The sequence below is a fragment of the Erpetoichthys calabaricus genome, chromosome 5, assembly GCF_900747795.2.
Source record: "Erpetoichthys calabaricus chromosome 5, fErpCal1.3, whole genome shotgun sequence".
In the NCBI taxonomy this organism is placed as follows: domain Eukaryota; kingdom Metazoa; phylum Chordata; class Cladistia; order Polypteriformes; family Polypteridae; genus Erpetoichthys; species Erpetoichthys calabaricus.
In genome coordinates this window covers 210,888,144-210,911,755 of record NC_041398.2, presented here as the reverse complement: position 1 = coordinate 210,911,755, position 23,612 = coordinate 210,888,144, and the positions used below count along the sequence as shown (strand labels likewise).

The window sequence follows — 23,612 nt, the reverse complement described above, 5'->3', positions numbered from 1 at the left end:
CTGTACTGTAAACCTATAATGACCTATATCATTTTCCGTGATATTTCAGTATAGTGGATACGGTGTTGGTCAGGGCCGGATTTTCCTATAGGCTAATTAGGCTTCAGCCTAGGGCCTCAAGATCAAGAGGGGCCTACATTCAAATTGTTAGCAAAATTAAAATTACACTATTCTAAAAACAGTGAACACTAAAACACTGAACCGAAAATAAGGAGAAATTCTACGCATATGACTAATAAACAAACATAAAAATGTATTGGTTAATCACAGTAATGATGTATTTTATTATCTCTCATGTAATTTACAAACTTAAAAATGGAAGGTGAAAGGGCCTCATAAGTGGAATAGCCTAGGGCCTCTTTTCATATAAATCCGGCCCTGGTGTTGGTGCACATGTTATTGCTGCTGTCATACAGATCCACAGTCCTAGATTAGAATACTATGTCAAATGACTGTCTCTGTGGAGTCTGCACAACCCTTCTCTGTCTGCATGGGTCTTCCTCCAGGTATTCTGGTTTCCTAACAACATCCTAAAAGATATTTGTGTTATTATTGATTCTAAGTTGGCTCTTTGTGAGTGCCTCTGTAAGATGCTGTGCTTGTGAGTCCTGTACTGAATCCCACCCAGCAGGTTCCGGCCCTTTGAGGCACTAGATTGGATTTAACACTTTTGAGGATGTAATGTTATATCAAGTAATTGTAGCCACATTAATATGTCAAATATGTTAGTTAAACTTTCATATGGATGTTTCTCAACCTAATCAAAATATAATTTTGTCAACTGGTATGAATGTCATGGTAACGAGACCAATAGTCAAGGAGTTGGAGAAGGTCAGAGCAGAGTCATTGTAGTTGCTCTCAGTTCAAAAAATAAATGTTATTATTTTTTTTCTCTCTTTTCCCTCTTTGTCTGTCATTACATAGTTCTTTTCTTTTTTACTTTTCTTTCATGTCACTTTTCAATGTAATCTTTCATCTCAATGGCCTATTGTCTTTACTGCTTCCTTTCTTTCCTCCCTTCCCTCTTCTGATTGCTTTGCTTAGCTTCCTGTGGATTTTGTGGCCAATGCTGTTTCCTCCTCATCCTCCCCCTCTGTTCATGCCCACTCTACTTTCTGTTCTGCCTGAATAGTGCTGAAAGTGTCTGATACTATACAATATAGCCCATCTTAAAAAGTATTGATCTATACTTTCTTTCTTGTTAATCTCTGTCCTGTCAGTTAAGAAATATTTTTAATCAGAACTGAGTTGTTGTAAACGTTTATCTACTTTCATTTCCTCCCTTGGCTGTCCTGCTTTTTCTTAACCTATCTTGTCTTACTGTTTATGACTTTTACCTCACATTTTACTTTCAAATCTTTTTTCTCTCAGTTAACTAACTCTTAAATTTCATAATTGCTATGTAACCACAGACCAAACCTTCTGACTAATGAGGTCCTTATTATGTAATGTTACAGTACAGTCGCAGCTGACATAAGAACATAAGAATTTTAATAAATAAAAAGACTGTCCACGGAGTTTGTTTGGTCAACTAATAGGTTTGTAGTGTCAATATTGTCACATTTAAAGAGTACAGTGAAATTTTTACTTGCATGTGCTAATTAACGTCTCTCCTGACTATTACTACCATACTTTGAAACTTTTCTCTTCACTGCCTTGAAACTTCTGTCTTCCTTATTTCAAAAATGTTGTCTTCCTGATCTGAAATACTGTAGCTACCTTACCTTAAAGCTAGAATTATAAATAGAGAAGGCCCGTTAATCACATTTTGGCACATTTTAAACATATTTTAGGATGTTTTCACACCTAGTCCATTTGGTGCATTTTTTTCAATCTGTGATGTGTTTTCCCTGAAAGACCAATTCATTTAGTTAACAAAAAAACGGTACCAAGACCATTTGGAAAGGGCGGTGTTGGTGCGGTGCCAAACAAACCCTGGTGCATTTTACTTGATGTATGAATGTAATTTGACACGGGATCGCTGTAACTACAGGAAATACTGTGCATCATGAGTGAACTTGTGGATGCTGTGGTAGCATCCATGCAAGTATGGAGCATTAAAAACAATAAAAGATAAAAAGAATTATGCACATAGGTATAAATGTAACACAATCCTCATAAACCAACCTGCCAGTCAATCGGAGCAACCCAACCACTTGATTCAGGCGCCCAGTCTCTTGCATATACTCCCCACACGTGAGCTATTAGGTGGTAAAGTGGTAAGAGAGACAGCCAATTAGAGACAGGAGATGATTTGGGGGGCCATGGAGGGCAATTTAGCCTGGACATCGGGATACACCCTAATCTTTCCGAAGGATTCCCAGGAATATTTTATGACCACAGAGAGTCAGGACCTACATCTCATCCAAAGGATGGCAGCATTTTTAAAGCACAGTGCCCCCATCACTGCACTGGGGTATTGAGATCCACATTCAGACCACAGGGTAAGTGCCCCCTGCTGTCCTCGCCATGATCTCTTCCAGCAACGACCCAAGCTTTTCCTAGATTGTCTCCCATCCAAGTACTGGCCAGGCCTGAACATGCTTATCTTCAGGTCAATGACCTGCTCCGAAGTTCATGTGGTATGGATGTTGGCTCCTATATGTATGGGCAGGATCAGTAACCTCTTTCAATATCATTTTTTTTTATTTGATTCAATATACTTTGTTAACCTGAGGGGAAATTGTTGTTTTGCTTGACCTTTAGCCATTGTACAGTACATACTTTTACATTTACATTTTTTTTCCAAAGTATATGTCAAGACCATGGCTATTCTTAAATAGGATTGAACAGGTAAGAATTGGTGCATGAGTGAGGCAGAAGTCTTATTTTGGGGGTCTTCACATCCAGTCCTCTGGAGGTATCATGCATAAATTCACTAACATCTAAGAAATCAGCAAACAAAACAGAATGATTATATTAACCAGTTTCCTTTTCAGCTGCATTACTCATTAGTTTGTCCCAGATTCACAAAGTTTCTGTTCATAATTGCAACTTCTGACTATTTGACTAAGTTCCAGATGTGATGATATATAGATTGATGATGCTAGTCCAATGAAGCGGGTTTTATGAAGTCCTTTAGCATTTTTCCAGCATAACAGCATAATCCCACTACTGTTAGAATTTTTAGGATATTCTTTGAATAGTTTCTTTGTTCCATGTATTGGTACTCGCCTTCAGATACTGTAAAACACATTACTTATTCTTACTTCTTTGTTCTATAATATGAATTAAACTCTCCTCCACAATCCAAACTTTGATGTCTCAGTAATAATATAGCATAGAATTGTTTTTCTTTGTTGTAAATATTTTTTCTGAATTTCTACTAAAGGCTCAGCAAAAGGGAAATCTGGAAAAAAGTCTGAGACTCCAGTCACAGAAGAACCATCTGAACCAGTACCTACTGAGCTACCCTCTCCCAAACCTGGTGCAGATGATTGGGAATTTGTAGGTGAATCACTTCCAACAGTACGTAAGATATTTTTATACAGTTTATTATCCGGTACAGCATGAAGCAAGGTGGAAACTAATTTGTAAACATTAAAGCAATGTTTCTAAGCTGTTTCTAAGTCTTGCTAATAATCAATACTCTGATGACTACTGCATCAATACTGGGTTTTTTTCTCATAGATTTTTCATGTCAAAAAAATTTTTTGACATACAGCATGTAGCTCTTTTTATAATATCTAAACCTGTAGTGGTCTTTGATCTGGACTTTTTGTTGTTACTTCCACTCTACATACAAAGATAAAGGTATGTTGATGAGCTGCATTTGCTAAGATAAAATATAAGAAAATACGTTTGGAATGGTCCATGCAGTACTTCCATGTAAATTTCACTTTAGTAAGACTGCAAGAAATCACTCAACGGAAGATTTTACAATACAATATACAAAATAGTGCAGTGCAAATTCTTCTATAAATAAATTAATGATCCAATAAAAACATGTGATAAGTGAAGGTTAAAAGCAAAACTATAAATAGATCCATAAAAATTAGAATAAAATCTCACAGCAGAATCTGTCCTTTAAAAAACCCTGAGCCATAGTGCTTCCATCTAAAAACTGACAACTCCTCAGGTCACCGCTATAGGTCTCCTCAGGTTGAGGAGATGTCTCCCGACAGGCAAATTCAGCCACTTTAGAATTCTGCCTCAGGTCTTCACTGCCAGTGTTTTTATGTCTGCCAGGTGCCGCGCCAAGCCTTGCTCCTGCAAATCGCAGTCCCTCAGGCTTCTCTGATGGGAGCACACTTACAGCACTGGTCACTTCTTAGCAAGAGTGACCCTTCAACCCCAGTCTGAGAATTGATCACACTTCTGGGGACTTAATTCCCCAACTTCCTACCTTTATTCACTCTAGCTTCTCTCTGGTCCTGCCTTCTCCTTTGCTTTCACATTCTTTTTTAACCTCTGATCTCACCATTTCTCTCACCTCATTGTTCTTCTCCCCTGTTTCCTACTTGGACTCCTTTTATACTATTAGGGATGCAGGTACAGTGGTGCTGATTACAGACCCCAGAATGCTAATGAGGCAATTGACCGAACTGCATGCATCTTGTCACAAACTCGACTCGAAGTCATGGAAAGGTTTGGGGCAGCCACCCGTATAATTGATTTCCTGGCTGAAAAGTTGAGTAAGTCATTACAGCACTGATGTGCACACAACCGAGTTCAAAATAGAACTGAGGAAATAGGGAAAAGGTGGAGGCTTTTAAAGGGGAAGACAGGAAGTGAGATCATAGGGGTCTGGCTCATGAAGGTCTTCAGCCATTGGTTTGAGCCCGGATGTGACATCACAGGGGCCGGAGCCAGCAAGGTCTCCTTCCGTAGGCTCGGTCCCGGAAGTGATGTCAAGAGGGCCAGGTTGAATCTCCCATGAATGGTCTACAGGAAAGGGAGAAAAAGAGTCAGTCATCCCGGTATAACTCGGAACTGCCCTTACTCAAGCCCTTTAGCTGCCTCCCATGTGCACGTGTGTGACAATCTACACCAGAATGCATAATCAGTTGATTACCTCATCAACACTCCGGAGCTACTCTGCCACTTGCACCTACACCGCTCCGTAGCCGGAGTGCTACTTTATTTATTTAATATCATGCTTCTCCATGAACTTTACTCGCTATTCCACAAGCAGCTTCCTTTCTCTTAAAAGACTGCTTTTTTAATGTGGGTAGTGACATCCTTCACGTTTTCTATAACTCTGTAATGGCCAGTATGATTTTCTATGCTATGGTGTGCTGGGCTGGTAACATCACTTCCAGAGAGGCCCACCAAATCAACAAGCTAAATAAAAAGGGCAAGCTGAGTAATAAGATGTATTCTGGACCCCTGCAGAGGAGAGTAGTAGTGAAGGAGAGAATTAAAAAAAATGAGTGCCATTATGAAAAATTCTGCACATCTTCTCTCTGACACACTTATGCTGAGTACTTTCAGCCAATGAATTATTCAACAGAAGTGTGCCAAGAAATGTTACTGAGACTGTTTTAGACCAACAGCAAATATTCCTGCATAATGTCTTCACTGCGACTGTAACTGTCAAGTGAGAAGTTTTCTTTCATTTTAATATTCTTCCTTTTTAGTCATTCTGATATGTGCTAGACCATAACGTGTGTATGTATATTTATTTATCTAATTAGGGTGCACATGTGTGTTCATTTCTTTCTCTTCATCATCCACATTTGCTATCTTCACTTAAAAATTTTTTTCGAGTGTGTGAGTGTATGTGTATATGTTTTCATACTTATACATTTAAATAAATTATGTATCTCAAAAGCTACCTGTGGAAAAATTTTGCAAATCAATAGGCCTGGTCTTGTAAATAAATCAATCAGACTGCAAAAATATTAGTTAAATTAAGTCATTTCTATGTCAGTTATCATTGCACATAGATCAAACTATTTTTGAAGGATAATGGGATTAATAATAAGGTTGGAACCTATAACAAGACAAACACAATGCAATGTTTTTAAAAAGATCAGTCGTTTTTTTTGGAAATGATTGTTGTACATAGGTTTCCATACACAAACAGACACCATCAACTTTTGTTTTGAACGTCATAGAACTTAAATCAAGAGCGGATTTTTGACCCATCATAAAGCTTCCATTTACGTACATGAAAGTGAAAACCTTTTTTCTACTTTTCCTTGAAGAAATTACAGCTATTTGTTTGGTATTTATTGAGTTGAGACATTTTGAAATAAGTCCATTCTTTCATGAACACTCTGTACTGTAAATATAAACCTTGGGGCTAGTTTATTGGGCTCACTTGGCCTTGCACATAATTAATTGTTCGTTCAGTGACAATGTCACCTATCAACAATGTTGCACAAACCAACCGCATCAAATGGTCAAGACTGAAGTGGGTTTATACACAATCTGGTGGTAGGCACTTAATACACTAACATTTCTGAATCTGAGTCAGCATCCTTGTGAGGGGTTTCACACATATTGCAGTTCAGCATGTGAATTAAAATTAGACTACTATGCAAAAAACATCCATCCAAAGTCAAGTGTGCAGTCTGAAATAAGCCAACAACAACTGAGAATAACTCTGATGTCAAAAGAGGCATATTAATATATACAACTTACTGTATTTATGTATGTTAGCCAGTGATACAGCAGGATTTTACTCCTGACAATGAAAAAATTGCTTAGTCTGATGAGTTTGTGTCATGCTGATCAGAGGAACGGAAAATTCAGAAGTCTCTACAAACCCACAGATATGTTCAGCTGAATGTAGGCTTATGGTGGCACTATAGTAGGGGAGTAAATGGGCTTTTTTAGAAGGATCATACTTAGTACCATAAGACTAGGATGGCCTTGGCATACTTCCAGGAATATTTTGGTTTATTCACCTAAATACAATGATCTTTATATTAAGAAATATAAATCGTACTGAGCAAATGTGGCATGAGAGGTAGCAAACTATTCAGAGCATGATTCTGCTATCATCAAATTCAAAAATATACAGCATATTGGATTGGCATCCTGCTGCCACACCCTATTAAATCCATGTTTTAGAACATTTAGCCATTCTGTGTATCTAATAAAGTGGCCACTCACTGTAAATCCAGCATAAGGTTAATTTTACATTTTTACCAAGTAAATGTAATGGTGGAATTGTATTTTTGGAACTAGATTTGAATCTTCTGACTGATTTTTTATTATACGTTGTGGAATAAAGCGCTCTATATAGCGCCCCTTGAACCCACCAGACAGATGTCCAGGACACACGTTTAAAATCACCAAGAATAATATCTTTAATATTCTTAAATAAAGTGCACAAAGCACCGCACTCTCCACAATTCTCCAATCAATAATACAAATCAATAATAATCAATAATCACACTCCTCCAACTCCCAGCAGCTCCGTTACACACCCTCCCAATTCTGGCTCAATCTGCTGGGGTTTCCCAGAGTCCTTTTAAAGTCCATGACCTGGAAGTATTCCTTCTCCGGGTCAAATGCCTTCTTCAAGTATCCCAGAAGTACTGCGGGCTTCCATCCATGTGACCCCGAAGTACTTCCGGGTTGACGTAACCGTAATAGTTCCCGGGTTCTTGGTGAGCTCCCCCTGGCAGCACCCACGGCACCCAACAGGGCTGAAGAGACGGACTCCATGTCCTATGCTGCCCTGCAGGAATCCAAGGAACCATTTCCGTCCAGGGGAGCTGACATCTAGCGTCCCGGGGGATATAGTGTCCTGAACATGCTGCTTTTCTTCCTTTCCTCTGATGAGGGATGTCCAGGCCAAGCTGAAACGTCTGCCGTCCATCACAACGTAATGATTTAATGGAGTTTTGATAATTGGATGCTCTGTCCATTATTAGAGTGTTTTACACTAAAATACACACACAAAAAAAAAGATTAAACACACTTTACCCAGTTCTCGGATTGGGTAATGTTTAGAGTGGAATCTCTCAGGGGTCAGTCCTGGGACCATTGCTATTTTAAATATTCATAAAAAGCCAGATTTCTCCCTGAGGACAAATAAAGTTGTCTCTTTATCTATCTAAATAATCTGGATAGGAATATAAACAACAAGCCTGTTAAATTTGCAAATGATACCAAGTTAGGTGGATTGCCAAACAATCTCGGATACATTGAAACATTACAGAGGGATTTAGACAGCATACAGGCTTGAGCAGATGAAACTGAATGTAATTAAATTTTAATTATTACATATAGGAAGTTAAAATGTTAGATTTAAAACACAATGGGAGGTCTGAAAACTGAAAGTACACCTTATGACAAGGATTTAGTAGCGAACTCATCACTATCAGCTGACCAGAAAATGCTCACAAGCCATTAAGAAGGCTAACAGAATGTCAGGTTATATGCCATGATGCATAGACTACAAGTCCAAGGAGGTTATGCTCAGGCTTTATAATGCACTGGTGAGGCCTCATCTGGAGTACTGCATGTAGTTTAATTTCCAGGGTACAAAAAATAGCAATGCTAGAATAGTCCAGAGGAGAGCGACTTGGCTGATTTCTGCACTTCAGGGGATGAATTATGAAGAAAGATTAAAAGAGTTGAACTTTTTAAGGTTAAATAAACAAGAGATTAAGAGATAACATGATTTAAGTGTATCAAATTATAATAGGAATTAGTACAATGGATCGAAACCATTACTTTAAAAAAAGGTCAACAAGAACACAGGGATACAGTTGGTATTAAGGGTATATTTCACACAAATGTGTGAGAATTTTTCTTTACAAAGAGAATCACAGACACATGGAATAAGTTTCCAAGTAGTGTGGTAGACCAGAGGACTTTAAGGACTTTCGATGCTATTTTGAAGGAATTAAGTAGATAGGATTTGCAAGCTATGTTGGGCTGAATGACCTGTTCTCATCAAAATTTTTCTAATGTTGTAATATTCTATGTCTTCTTGTTGTAACTGCATGTTTAGTGTTCTTGCCTTTCTGATTCTGCTCCTACATGCAATATTCCAGGCTGCCTCCTAACTTCCTCAAGAGGTGTCTGTTGAATGAGAGGTTCATAACTCAGAGGCTACAGCTGTATTATAAATTGAACATTGACATACTGAATTCAAGAGTGGTGAGGCTGTGCACTTTTTTAAACAGGGCATTTTCTTACCAAAATTTAGTGAAAGGCTCTCCAAATTGTTATAGAACTGGTCTGATAAATGTTTGAGAGTGAAGTGGTTAATGAACTTGCATTCTTTAAACTGCTCTTACTATTTTGTATTAGCTAAAGTAATTAGGCAAATAGATCTCCCCATTTGAAAAATAACTTTTTAAATAAAACTTGGTCTCAGGGCTGTTTTATATATTCATTTATAGTTTCCAGGTTTGTAAATACAATATACTGTATACATAGGGTAATGTTTGCAATGGAATGTTTTTGACCATCTTGATTAGTCATTTTTTAATATTTTTGTTTACTGCATGTCATATCATATTCCAGCAAGGGCATGATGTTGTTATTAAAGCAATCACGTTGTGAGTAAAAACCTGTGATCTAATGATATTATCTTTTATTTATACCAATTACTTAAAGCTATATAAAAGCTGCATGCTTTTTAAATGGTAACCACAACTCTGATGAGAGAAAGCTGTTGTTCAGTATTACTGGCCTATATTTTTTCCTCTTGATTTCTTGCTGCAGTTCTACTTGATATCTATTTGAACATTACAAAAATAATAGCATAATATCTGTTCTGTTTAAAAATGTAATAGGAGTAGTTTAAAAATAGACAATTCAGAAAATATGTAGGAAAGAGATTAAAGCTTGATACAGTTCATTTCAGTCTGCAGCTATGAAAAATATGCTCTGCATATCTTCCATGTGAGACACAGACAGACTTTTCATGATGTCTTATTGTTACTTCACTTACCTTAAACATAGTTTACATATATTTATGTTAAACTATTAATACTAGATATGGCATTTTCGTTTTCTTAACGGCTAAGATTTGGTCTCCCTTAAACAAAACATTTTGCCAGTTTGGTATGTTCTAGTTTTTAACTGGTGAAAACCCTTAGTTTTCAAGTCATCTTATGTTCTCTTGTTCTTGCTGTTTTATTTAGGTTAGGCCTTTGAATGAGAAAGGTACCCTTTTCCCCTTGAACTTTGATTTTTAACTTTCGCCATCTAGCATTTGTCCAACAGTGTTTTAACCTTGCCTTTATCTAAACCATTTTATTGTCTTTCTTTATCACAGTCTTCTATAAAGGTCTATCTCAAATGTAGTACCAGAAAAAGTGATAATTCTCAACCTTCAAGTTGATGTTCACATTTATTGTCACAAGTCATCACCATGCTGCTAGCCTAGCTATACCTTGCACTGAAGATCCAACCAATAGGGCAGATTAGTGAATGATCTGTTTTTGTTTACCTGCCTTGAACCACATATAATTATCTTAACTCTTGTGGCTAGTGAGTTTCTAGTCATGTGCCTCCCTTGCAGTTGATGATAAAATAAATACAGTAAAATCACAATTTATAAAATGTAAAAAAAAATGAGTTTAGCGTGGTACTGGAGAGTAGCAATACGTTACATGTTGGATGGACAGGCAAGTAAGAACTTCGCTAAACTCTGTACACCTAGACAATGACTACTACTACTACTGTGTCTTGGTTTTGTTTGGGCGTTGTCCTTGGCCCTGGCGTTTCTCTCGTTTTTTGTTGCTTTCATGTTCCTTGTTAATTATTTCCTGTTTCCACTCGAAATTAAAGGGCTTGGCCTTCAACTCATTTATAGCCTTCAGGTGCTACAGATCATGTAGCTGCATTCACCTGAAGAAACTAAAGGGACTTGTCTACATTGGAGCTGTTTGGAGTGACAGGGCCTTTGACCCCTTGTCTTAGACTAGGCTCTTGATGACTCTAAAAGAACTAATTTATTATTTATTTATTTTTTATACCATTTTTCTAGTGTATAACTTTGTCTAGTCAAGGGGCCTATGTATTAGTTGTTTGGATTAATGGTTTAGTCTTGTGGTTTAATAGTTTATAGTTTAGTAGTTCTTATTTAAACTTTTTTTTAAAGTTTGCCTTAATGGGTTTCTTTAATAATAATTATTTGTTACTTTGTTTTTTCTCTAGCTTTTTTTATTTCTCTTTTAAGCGTTTTGTACACTGTATGATTTTGGCATGATTTTAAGACTGATTTTCTGAGTTATCCCAAATTTCAGTTTCATTAACTGACATTTTACATACAGTATGCAAGGGGTTGTGATTGTATGTTAATTTGTCTGTCATACAACTGGAAGAATTTCTGCCATGTAAAAATTTCACTTGGCTGTCTTGTAGTGTGAACAGTCTCATGAGCCAATTTTCTGATGTTGCCATCAAATTTCCCAAAATTCATTGTGCAGTAACCAAAGTGAGTGTGTGCTTGGCAACAATAATAGCCATTGCACATTGTGCGTACAGAAAGCTTGGAGGCCAGGTTAACCGAGCTCTGGTAGGAATATTCACAACCATATTACGTGTCACGCATCATACAATGACTGTCAGGAATGAGAGAAATGTTAGCTGGAAATAGCCAAGTGACAAACGTATCTTAAGAAATGTTTACTGGAAGAACCCATAATAAACAAACACAATGGGATATTACATCAATTATGTGCCTCCAGTCCTCTCTATAACATAGACAGACTGTATTGTCCACGTATTGTCCAAACTATCCACGTGTCCAGTTATGCCTTTCTGTTTTTCTTTATAGTTTCAGAGCACAGTACAGTGGAAGTGAGCATCACAGTGCTATTCTTTGTTGACATTTTGAGAAGGCTGTGGCAAAATTGTTGTTTTGAAAGTATGAAGCTTTATTGAAAAATGTTAATGGGTAAAACTGTGGATCTGGGCCATGTGCATGTATAGTCTGAGCACCCACTCCATAGCAGTCGGACAGAATGTGTTCATACAGCCTGAGCACATATACAACTGACAACTGTAGTAGTCACTTGACCATGATTTATAAAAAATTGCACAGTTTATGCCAGGCCTAAAAGTTTTCTTTAGTAATATTTGTTCTTCTTTCTAGCCTTTGTTTTTACTTCAGTTTGATTATCTTAAATTATTATTTATTTAACTAAAGAATTTTGTAAATTACATTTACTGGTGATTGTGTCTTAAAATTTTTAAATCTATAATACATGTTTTTTTAAAAAGCGTATCCCCCAGTTCTGCCAACAGGAATTTCAACCAGGTTTATGCAAATAATATTCCAGTGTTGTTTTATTATTCATTTATTATTTGTACTGTAATTTTGGTGCTGTAATTTTATGTTTTGTATATTTGTTTTTCATGAGGGCTAATGTTTTGTGGGTCTGGTTGCTATGATGCTATGTGGCTGTGAGGCATGTGGTGTACGTGCCATGTATTCCATGATATCATTATAGCAACATTATTAAAGATGGGAAGAAGCATTAAGACATGTCTAAAAAAAAAAAAAACCTAGAGATGACTTTCTTTGAGAATGCTCTTCTAGTTATAAAATTCTGGTAATGACTGCAGTTTTTTTTAAAGTTTTACATACCTCTTGACAAGCCCTGTTTGATCTTGATCTCCATTTTGTAACATTTCTTTAATTTACTTTAAGTTTACTACACACAGCACTTTAGAGTTAACAAGATTTTGGCAAATAGTATTATTACCTTCTGATTTCCTAAGTCTCATTTCAAGCTACTTTCACCTGCCAATTTGCTACAACACTCTTACTGTTCTGAATGAATGATGACCATAACGTAATGGCTGTTGCTAAAATTTGACATCTTTATGGGTGTCATTAACAGCCGTCACCTAAAAATAGTTATAAGCATACTGTGGAATTGCCTGTTTTTTTGGCAGCTATGGGGAAACAAAAATAATGGTAAGACAGTACATTGGACAATGTCCTAACAATCCCTAACACTGGCCTGAAAAATTAGGAAGCTAATGGCAGAAGTATATAGAGCTTACAAGAGTGTGCTTTATTTCTTAACTTTAACACTTATTCAGTTTTTGCATATTTAACTGAAACATAAATTGTCATAATCTCTTGTACACTTTTGCATTTATTTTAATTATTATTCACAAGTTGTGCACACTGCTGGGTCAAATCAGTTTTCCTCCCAGTAAAGGACTGATCCTGAATGAGAATATTTCTTGAGCGTAACCTCCTTGGACTTGTATTACTAGATCTGAGGGACCTGCATTAGCATGTCAATTTCTCATCCTACTGAACTGACTACCCTCTTACTCTTAGATGTGCTATAGCTCTCATTATGCCTTTCACTGACCTCTTATGACTTGGGTTGGGATCCTACAGATCCTAGATAAGCACCTTGATCTCTGACCCCTGAGTGATTTCTAGTGTCACAGCTAAATCACAAGATAGTTTAATTCATTTACATAATACCAGATTTTATTTGAATCTAAATTTATTTTTATTTGAAGAGAAACCAGACATATCAAACTCTAGAAGTTTAAAGTAGACAAAAACATACATCCTAAATGGTTCAGATCAGTCTATACAACAAGCTTCACATCAGTTTGTTTGACTTTATAGCTGTTGCAGTCTTCATCTTCTTAATCCGGATAAGGTACAGTGATCCCTCGCTATATCGCGCTTCGCCTTTCGCGGCTTCACTCTATCGCGGATTTTATATGTAAGCATATTTAAATATATATCGCGGATTTTTTGCTGGTTCGCGGATTTCTGAGGACAATGGGTCTTTTAATTTCTAGTACATGCTTCCTCGGTTGGTTTGCCCAGTTGATTTCATACAAGGGACGCTATTGGCAGATGGCTGAGAAGCTACCCAACTTACTTTCTCTCTCTCTCTCTTGCGCTGACTTTCTCTGATCCTGACGTAGGGGGTGTGAGCAGGGGGGCTGTTTGCACACCTAGACGATACGGACGCTCGTCTAAAAATGCTGAAAGATTATCTTCACGTTGCTACCTTCTGTGTGCAGCTGCTTTGTGAAGCGACATGCTGCACGGTGCTTCGCATACTTAAAAGCTCAAAGGGCACGTATTGATTTTTGACTTTGTTTTTCTCTGTCTCTCTCTCTCTCTCTCCCTGCTCCTGACGGAGGGGGTGTGAGCTGCTGCCTTCAACAGCTTTGTACCGGCGGTGCTTCGCATACTTAAAAGCCAAACAGTCCTATTGATTTGTTTGCTTTCCTCTCTCTCCTGATGCGCACTCCTTTGAAGAGGAAGATATGTTTGCATTCTTTTAATTGTGAGACAGAACTGTCATCTCTGTCTTGTCATGGAGCACAGTTTAAACTTTTGAAAAAGAGACAAATGTTTGTTTGCAGTGTTTGAATAACGTTCCTGTCTCTCTACAACCTCCTGTGTTTCTGCGCAAATCTGTGACCCAAGCATGACAATATAAAAATAACCATATAAACATATGGTTTCTACTTCGCGGATTTTCTTATTTCGCGGGTGGCTCTGGAACGCAACCCCCGTGATGGAGGAGGGATTACTGTATTCCTTTAAAGTGTAAGGTATTGCACCATCTCTTTCCTTTTGTGATGTTTGTGGGTGTTGGGAAACTATTATAGATGGCTAGCCTGACAATGATGTTGAAGAACTGACTTCAAATCATTTCCTTTATATAATGCCTTGGTGGCTAATTATGCAAGGATTAGCAATAGTTTTATTAGATGATATAGGACATCTGATAATTTCCAGTGGTCTTGTTACTTGTCAGTGAAGTTATGTTAGCTAAATATGATAACATCTATATATATAATTCACTAAGCCGGAAGACAAGTAGCCACCCATGGAAAGCACGCCGGAAGGGGCGTGGATTCACTAAGCCGCCGACAAGTAAGCTGCCCATGGCACACGCAGGAAGGAACCACGCCCACCAACTCTAAGACCATTGGATTACGACGACAACTCGCAGAGCCACGCCCACCAACTCGGACGCGTCGACTGGGAAAAAACGCCGTCATTTATGTTCGTCTGGGCTACAGTACACATGCACCTCTGAGCCATGTTGACTTTTCGCTTACGACGCACGACCACGTGCACCATAGCAAACTGTTTTACACGCTACATGCAGCAATTCGTTTCCGCGACAAGCATGCGTCTTCATAGATGGTCCTGCAGGAACACGGAAAACGTTTCCCGCCCACCAAAGCAAGACCATGTAAAAAGAGGGATGTTTGTCGCGGATGTGAATTGCTGAATGCAGCGTCTAAAACAGTTAATAGGCTGCAACAAAATTATGAAAGTACGGGCGCATTTTTTCACACAAGCTGTGTGTGTGTATGGGTGGGTTGGTGTTAGTTAGTTAATTAGTTCCTCGAAGGATTTCAACATTTAATATGCACAAGCGGTAACACTGCAAAAGCAGCCCAAACCAGAAAAGACGGCTGGCAAAAAGTGGCCGACAAATTAAACGCGTGTGCATTGTACTTACTGAAAGCAGTGTTACGGATTTTGCAAATGTTCATTTTTTTCCCTCTGCTTAAAAAACATTTAAAAAGCGGCGTGATTATGCGGCGTATACTACGCTGCGGCTTGGTATGCAGCATTTATAACAGTTTGTTTGTCGCGGATAATTTGCCTTTTACTATATAAACGTGTGTGCATTGTACTTACTGAGAGCAGCGTTACGGATTTTGCAAATGTTCATCATATATAATCCACCAAGTCGTCCGACCGTGCGGGCACATTTTTTCACACAAGCTGTGTGTGTGTGTGGGTGGGTTGGTGTTAGTTAGTTAATTAGTTCCTCGAAGGATTTCAACATTTAATATGCACAAGCGGGGTTGGTGTTAGTTAGTTAATTAGTTCCTCGAAGGATTTCAACATTTAATCATCATCATATATAATCCACCAAGTCATCCGACCGTGTGATACAAACGACAGAGCACCGCCCAAGAACTCAAACCGCTAGAGAGACACGCCCACCAACTCTAAGAGCACCAACTCTAATACGCCTGCCCACCTGACTGTTACCAGCGTTCACCGCAATGTGCTGGAGTGTAAAACCATCACAACTATCAGACGCTGTCTATATCTAAGAAGATACATAGATACTCATTATTCATCCGGCACACGTCCACCCACGCTCTCAAGGCATTCACAGTGCCTGCTCATGTGCTTGAACACAACAACTCGCCACACACAAATCTTGCTTTATTTGACTCAACACGGGAAACCTCACCCTGCCCGGACACGGAGAGGATTGACAGATTGATAGCTCTTTCTCGAATTGTTCCCCACGAACGAGGAATACCCACTGAGTGCGGGTCATACGCTCCCTCTGAATACATCCCTGCCCTGTGTACGCTCCCCACCCCCCCTCCTACTACCGTGGTCGGGTGACTTGGTGGATTATATATAGAAAAGCAGCCAAAACCGCAAAGAACAATGAAAGGACAATGTGGCTCAGAGGTGCACAGACGACAGCGAGTCAGGTGAGGAGTTGGGGCAGCAAGTCTTTGATAGGCTGCAACAAAATGATGAAAGAATCGGCGCATTATTTCACACAAGCTGGGTGGGTGGGTGTTAGTTAATTAGTTACTCGAAGGATTTCAAGATTTAATATGCACAAGCAGTAACACTGCAAAATAAGCCCAAACCTGAAAAGATGGCTGGCAAAAAGTGGCCGACAAATTAAATGCGTGTGCATTGTACTTACTGAACGCACCGTTACGGGTTTTGTAAATGTTCACTTTTTTCTTTCAAAGCGCTATCCACACAGGGAGGAATCGGGAAGCGAACCCAAAATCTTCCACAGTCTCCTTACTGTTAACCAGCAACACTACCACTGCGCTACAAGGCAGAAAATGCAGTTAAAGAATGCACCGGGCTCAATTTTATTTTCACTTCTGTTTGGACAACTGTGTCGTTCAGGAAGTGTTCACCCATCAGTACATAATTATGCGGCGTATGCTACGCCACGGGTTGGCTAGTATTAACTAAAAAGGTTATAAGCACCTATTTCATACCTTCTCAGAAGCATACAACAACAACAACAGCCGCATTCATTTATATAGCACATTTTGATACAAATGATGTAGCTCAAAGTGCTTTACAAGATGGAGAAAAAAAAGAAAAAATATAAAAATTAGGCAATACTAATTAACAAACAATAAAGTATGGTCCGATGGTCATGGACGACAGAAAAAAACAAAAAAACTCCAGATGGCCAGAGAAAAAAAAAAACAAAATCTGCAGGGGTTCCAAGACCACAAGACCACCCAGCCCCCACTATACACATATGGGTTGGATTTATCGGAGCTTAAACTTATACAATCTAATAGTTATAACACTGTATTAGTATTTATTTTTACATCTGAATATCTCCCAATCTCCTTCAATCTGTTATACATCCCAAGATCCTATTGTTCTTGAAACACTTAGTCAGTCCTATGGGCTCATTGTCATGTGCTTGCTGATCCATTTTCTTCCCAAAAAGGCATTTGTTTGTTAAATTACTGTTTAAATGCACTCAATCAAAAATAATGAAAGCTTTCCCTTTAAAAGCAGCTTTAAAATAGTCTTGTTTGCACATTTTATTCACTTAAAATCTGAATCTTATCTAAATAATCCTATATCATATGTTCCTCTATTAATACATCACACAAATTAAATATTATGAGTTTTATTTAACAAACTATAAAAGCACTATTTTAGACCCCAGTTTTAATTTTACATTCTCAAAATTTTGATGATACCATAAATGCATCATTTTGAATGTAGTTTTGGATCACAGTTACCTGTAATTTGTTTATTTCTGCATGGATATGTTGTTAATGGATGCTATACCGGTTGTAGGTCACGAGATGTACTATGTCATAGCTACATTCCTAGATAAGATAATGTTCTGCTTTTGGTGTCCCAGACATGGATTAAAATATGAAATCCGGTGGTGAAGAATTGTAATGATTACAGTTAGGGAAAAACATCTTAGTTATGACCCCTCACTCTTATTATCTAACTGTGTTTCATGTCTTTCTTTCTTTTTTGTTTGATTTCTAACCTTTTTAATACTCTAACCAGTCAGGGTGAATGAATCAGTGGACAATGGAAACAACTGCAAACTGGCATTTATTTTTTAAACAAACCAGAGTTCGACTCTGCTGCCAAACAATCTCAATCAACCAATCCAAATCTCTTTATAAACATTTACATTTCATATGTCAGACTGTGCATTTATTCTAAATCAGTGATAAATAGACAAGATGCAGTGAGGGCAGTGAATATTCTGCCTCCAATAAGGGAAGAACGCACAGAATAAAAACAGTAGTCTCAGCCTGCATCAAGGAAATATCCAGAACTTATATGACAACTAGCAGTCTAGCCAAGCAGAAATGCATCTCTGTCACAATCCGACCAATGTCTGCACCTTTGAAAACCCTTTTATTTAAACTCTTACTTGTACCATCACTTCCATATACCAAAACTTCACCTTCAATTGTCAACCAAATAACACCATAGTTAACATATAATAAGTATTAGATTCAAAGTGCTGAAAATAAAAATAAAAAGTAGAAATTCTAAACAACAAACAATGGCACTTAAACAATAAAAATGTGCACATAAAAGCACTGGCACTGACGAAAATGGTAATACAACAATCATTGTCAGAGTCTTGTAAATAAACAGACCATGCTGCCCAGCCTCATTTTATCATGTCCCAAAATGGTCATCTGACACAACCTAATGACATCACAATGTCATGACCACCTTAGATCCTTGAAAGAAATGAGAGATCTCCAGCAAACAAAACTAAAACAGATAGCAAAATATTACCAAGCAGTTCAAAAAACATCATCAAATGGCATTAAGAAAAATGGAATGTTTAGTGAGCTTGACTCGTTTTCTGGATCTCTACAAATTTTAGTTTCAGGTCTGTCTATATTTTAGAAGCAGAATATTGAAGTCCATTTCTCTATATATCAAAAGCATTTTACAGTCTTGAGGACAGACCACTGAAGATGTTTTTATAAGCAGAATGCACTCAATGTTGGGCTGCTTGTAGTTTTTTTCTGTCTATACACATACTGTATATTATCTTACAACCTTTTCTATGTTATCCGTATCTACCTCTCTATTCCTGAAAGTGAATTGTCTATCCACAAATTTGATGCCCTACTATACAAAGAGTTCCTTGTACCTTTCTTGTAATTCCAAATATTTACTCTCTTACCATATAGCATAAAATGATATGAATTTTTAAATCAAAGATTCATCAAATCCAATTATCAATTTTCTAAATTAAAAAAAATCTTAAGGTCTGAAAGTAAATGATACATTTTTCTTAATGTTTGCTTTTCAATATTTTACCTAAAACAATTGTACTCAAATTGAACGCTGTATTAAATCAAATTAATGATGCAGACATTAAAAAAATATATTCATATGTCCTGTCTTCAGTACAAGTTGTACAACTGATGACTTTCCTTTTGGCCACTTTAAAATATTTTCTGTAAAGTCTTTATTAAATTATCCTTCAGTGCATTATCACCACTCATATGTAGGATGTAGGACATTAATTGTTAACTTTCTGGAAATCACCTTTTAGATTTGCTTAAAATCTGTTTTTTTATTTTTGTTTTGTACATTTTATTATAATCTCATATTGTATATTTTTTCAACAGGAGGTTGCTGAGTATTTGGTCCCATACTGGAATAATGTAAACGATTCTTATGTTGATACCATAAAGACTGTGATGCGAAACCTGAGAAATGAAGAAAATGAAATCATTCATCACCTTCATGATGTTAGGTAAAAAGAAATGTATATAATTTAATGTAAACTTAAAACATGATACATGCAGATTCTGATCAACTTATTATTATCTTCCTTGGTTAGAACACAATATCAAGATTATCTGAAACGACCAGACCACATGCAAGAATTTGTATCACAGTGGCAAAATGACTACAACTATATTTCTGATGACATGCGAGATGATGAAGAGACAAAAGCTGAGCTCCATCAAAGGGTTGATGTAAGCAGATTAAAAATATTTTACTCTGTGTGTGTACAGCTTGTGGATTCTTTAACAAGTACCCATTTATACAGTTACATTTGAATTACAGACTTGGTGTCTCAGCATATATCTTTTAATTTAATACAAATCTGTGGCATTAGTTTTCTAGCTTTATTTTTTCATATGATATAAATGTAGCTTGTTATGTCAGTCATCACGGTCAATTTTTTCCAGATGTCAAAACTTAAATATTTAATTACCAAAGAGTGATAACAAAGGGTCAACCAGACATATAAACCAAAATGATTCCAATGAGAGAAACTAAAATCTCTGCTTGAACATTTCTCTAGCACCAGGGTTTTTTCTGATTCTGTTGTAACCATATATTTTCATAAAAACTAGCAGATTTTGCCTATTTTGCCCTTTCTCATCTAAGCCATTTCTGTTCCACTCCCAGATGACTCACAGTGTATGTTTACAGTGTCCATAACAGGTATTCATGCCCTTGGAAGCTTTCATATTTTATTGTTACAAGAAATTGAATTACAATGGTTTTACTTTGGCTTTTTTGACAATAATCAAGAGAAAAAGAGTCTTTTGTGTCAAAGGGAAAACAGAACTCGCAAAGTGATCTACATTAAATAAAAATATTTATTATTTAGCAGATGCATCTGTGTCAGCCATGCCAGCCTTGATCCTGTGTTCTCAGGTATCTTTTATAAGCTTTTACTCATCTGAACACTGCCATTTTTGCCTGTTCTTCTTGACAGAACTGCTCAAGCTGTCTCAGGCAGCGTGGGGATTGTAAGTAAATAGCCTTTTTCAACACCAGCCACACATTCTCAGTTGGATTGAGATATGGACTCTCACTTGGCCACTCCTGGACTTTAACATTGATGTTTATAAGCCAATCCTGTATAGCTTTGGTTTTGCACTTTATCTTCTCCCAAGGTGCAGTTTTCTTACATACTGCATAACATTTTTAGCCAGGATTTCCCTGCATTTTGCTACATTCATTTTACCATCTACCCTTACAAATATCCCCACAGCAAGATGCTGCCACCGCCATACTTCACAATGGGGATGGTGTGTTTTTGATAATGTGCAGTGTTGGGCTTATGCCAGACATGGTGTTTAGTTTGATGGCCAAACAGGTCAATTTTGTTCTCATCAGACCATAGAACCTTCTTCCAGTTGACTACAGAGTTTCCCATGTACCTTCTTTAAAAGCAGTTCCTCCAACTTGCAGGGAAAACTTGGGAGTTGGTGGCAAGATTGGCACTCCAGCCACTGTAAAAAAAACCTCACACTGTGTTTGGTGCTGAGGTCTTACCTGTTGCACGGCTGCACTCGGATCTCAATCTGGGTGGTTCGCCATGTGGTGGGTTCAGCAATACGCTGTAATCAGTGCATGCTCCCAACCTCTCTCTCTCTCATTTCTTTAAAAGTCTTGCTTAGATGACATGTTTGCTTTTTAACAGTGGCTTTCTCTTTGCCACTCTCCAATGAAGTTGCACAGACTCTTTATTGTCAGCCAGTATATGTTATAGCTCCTTCTCACTAGTTTTCTTCTTGCACGATCATTCAGTTTTTATGAATGACCTACTCTAGGCCGATTTATAGCGCTGCCATACTCTTTCTAATGATTAATTTAACTAGATATTCAGTGACTTGGATATTTTGTTTAACTATTTCCCCTGATTTTTACTTTTCACTGAGTTACTTGGATTGTTCTTTTGTCTTTATTGTGTAGGTTAGGCCACCATAATCAGTCAATACAAGTTAGACCTGTCAACTGTCCTGGACCTGGCTGCACCAGTAATGATTTAAGCATGCCACATTAATGGGAGCGAATACTTATGCAATTAATTGTTTTGTCTTTCATAATTGTAATTAATTTAGACCACTTTGAAGAGATCTGTTTTCACTTTGACATTGAAGAGTATTTTTGTTTTGGTCAGTGTGAGAAAAACCAAATTAGATACACTTTGATTCAATGTCATGTAACAATAAATGGTAAAAAAATTCCTAGAGGGTGAATACTTTTTATAAGCAATGCAAATATCAGACAGGAAATTTAAAACAGATCTTTATCATGATAAATTGTAAATCTTAAAACCATATGAGCAGGTGAACAAAATTATATTAATTAGCTAAACATATACAACTTATGAAGGAAGAGTTGAAGGAGAGAAGCAAATTATTTGTTTGGGAAAACGTCGGATTAGCTGTGTTCCCTCTATTTGCTGTAGTCCAAGAATGTGGATTCATGCAAACCTATTTAAAATCAAAAAACAAGAAATCTACTATACAGTGATCGAACTTAATTTTTTAATGTTTCCATGATTCTACATGTCAGTCTCATTATATAATGGTTTAACCTCAAAATAATGTTATTATGAGAGAACTGCATGACAGCACCACCCTACATAGGATCTTCATCTTGAAGCTTCTCTGAGGTTCTAACAACATCATTTAAGTGTGTATTAAAATGTAAAGACAGATGAATGAAGGACACAGAACATTGGATGGCTGAAATATAAGTATCAGAGTCAGTGGCAGAGATTTTAAACCATGTTCTTTTTTAGGGCAAGCCAGAAGTGTCCTCTAGGTTTTAGCAAAGGCATTTCACTTTTTAACAGTACACAACTGAACTGAAAATCAGAGTGAAATGCTGTTTAAAGCCAGTAACCGTTTCTCTAAATGTGTCACCATCACTGCCCCAGATGTCACTGATACCACACACCACACAACACGCACAAATTGCTATTGCCCAGTTTGCCAAGCAATTTGCTGCATCTGTAGCCATGCACAGAAGTAATACTACTGTACATTCTTGATAGCATCTTAAAAAAAACTGCATAAATCCACCAAATCCAACAGCATAAATTGCAAAGTAAAAATACAAATCTAATTGTACAAAGAAAAGGTTCAAATTTAAGAACACAACAGAAGTTTTGAGTAGACTAAAAAGCAGGAACTTCACTCAATGATTGAGTAGTAAGTCACTGAGAGTCATTTGTTTATACAAAGTCATGTTAAGTGACATTAAAGCTGAGCTTAAGAACATGAGGTCCTTTTTAACCACCATTGGTGATGATGTCACCAGACCTTCTTCTGATGGGAATCTTGATGTCATTTTTGATTCCTCCCTTTCTTATTGTGCCCACATTCATCACATTTAGAAACATTCTTACTTCCACCTCTGTAACATATCCTGCGTTCACTCATTCCTCTCCTTTTTCAATGCTGAGAAACTCGTCCATGCTTTTATTACATCCTGCATCGAATATTGGAACTCCCTACTGGCAGGCGTCCTTTCTAATCTGCTATCACATCTCCAGTTGGTTCAGAATTCTGCTGCAAGAGTCCTTACAAAGACCTGCAACAGTGAACATATAACACCCATCTTGCCCTGCCTTCAGTGGCTCCCTGCATCTTACAGGATAAAGAATAAAAATTCTATTAATAATCTGTAAAACTTTAAATAGCCTTGCACCGGACTACATCAGTAACCACGTCCATCACTATGCATCTGTCTGTCCACTAAGTTAAAGTTCACCAATTCTGGTATTCTCTTTGTGCCTCAAACTAACCTGCGCTCTATGGGTGATAGAGCCTTCAGCTGTATAGTGCCCAAACTTGAATAACTTACCTAAATTAATGAGGTCAGTTGACTCAATTCATTCTTTCAA

At 37.4% G+C, this 23,612-nt stretch overlaps 1 protein-coding gene across 5 annotated transcripts in view; it reads left to right on the top strand.

Moving 5' to 3' along the window:
• The window catches only part of spef2 (sperm flagellar 2), a 146,964-nt gene that overhangs the window by 72,712 nt on the left and 50,640 nt on the right, over window positions 1–23,612 (top strand). For all 5 annotated transcript variants that reach the window (XM_051928343.1, XM_051928342.1, XM_051928341.1 and 2 more), the window contains exons 21-23: window positions 3,332–3,468; window positions 19,582–19,709; window positions 19,797–19,935. In XM_051928343.1, the coding sequence (XP_051784303.1) occupies window positions 3,332–3,468; window positions 19,582–19,709; window positions 19,797–19,935 (404 nt within the window). The remainder of the gene's footprint in view (window positions 1–3,331; window positions 3,469–19,581; window positions 19,710–19,796; window positions 19,936–23,612) is intronic.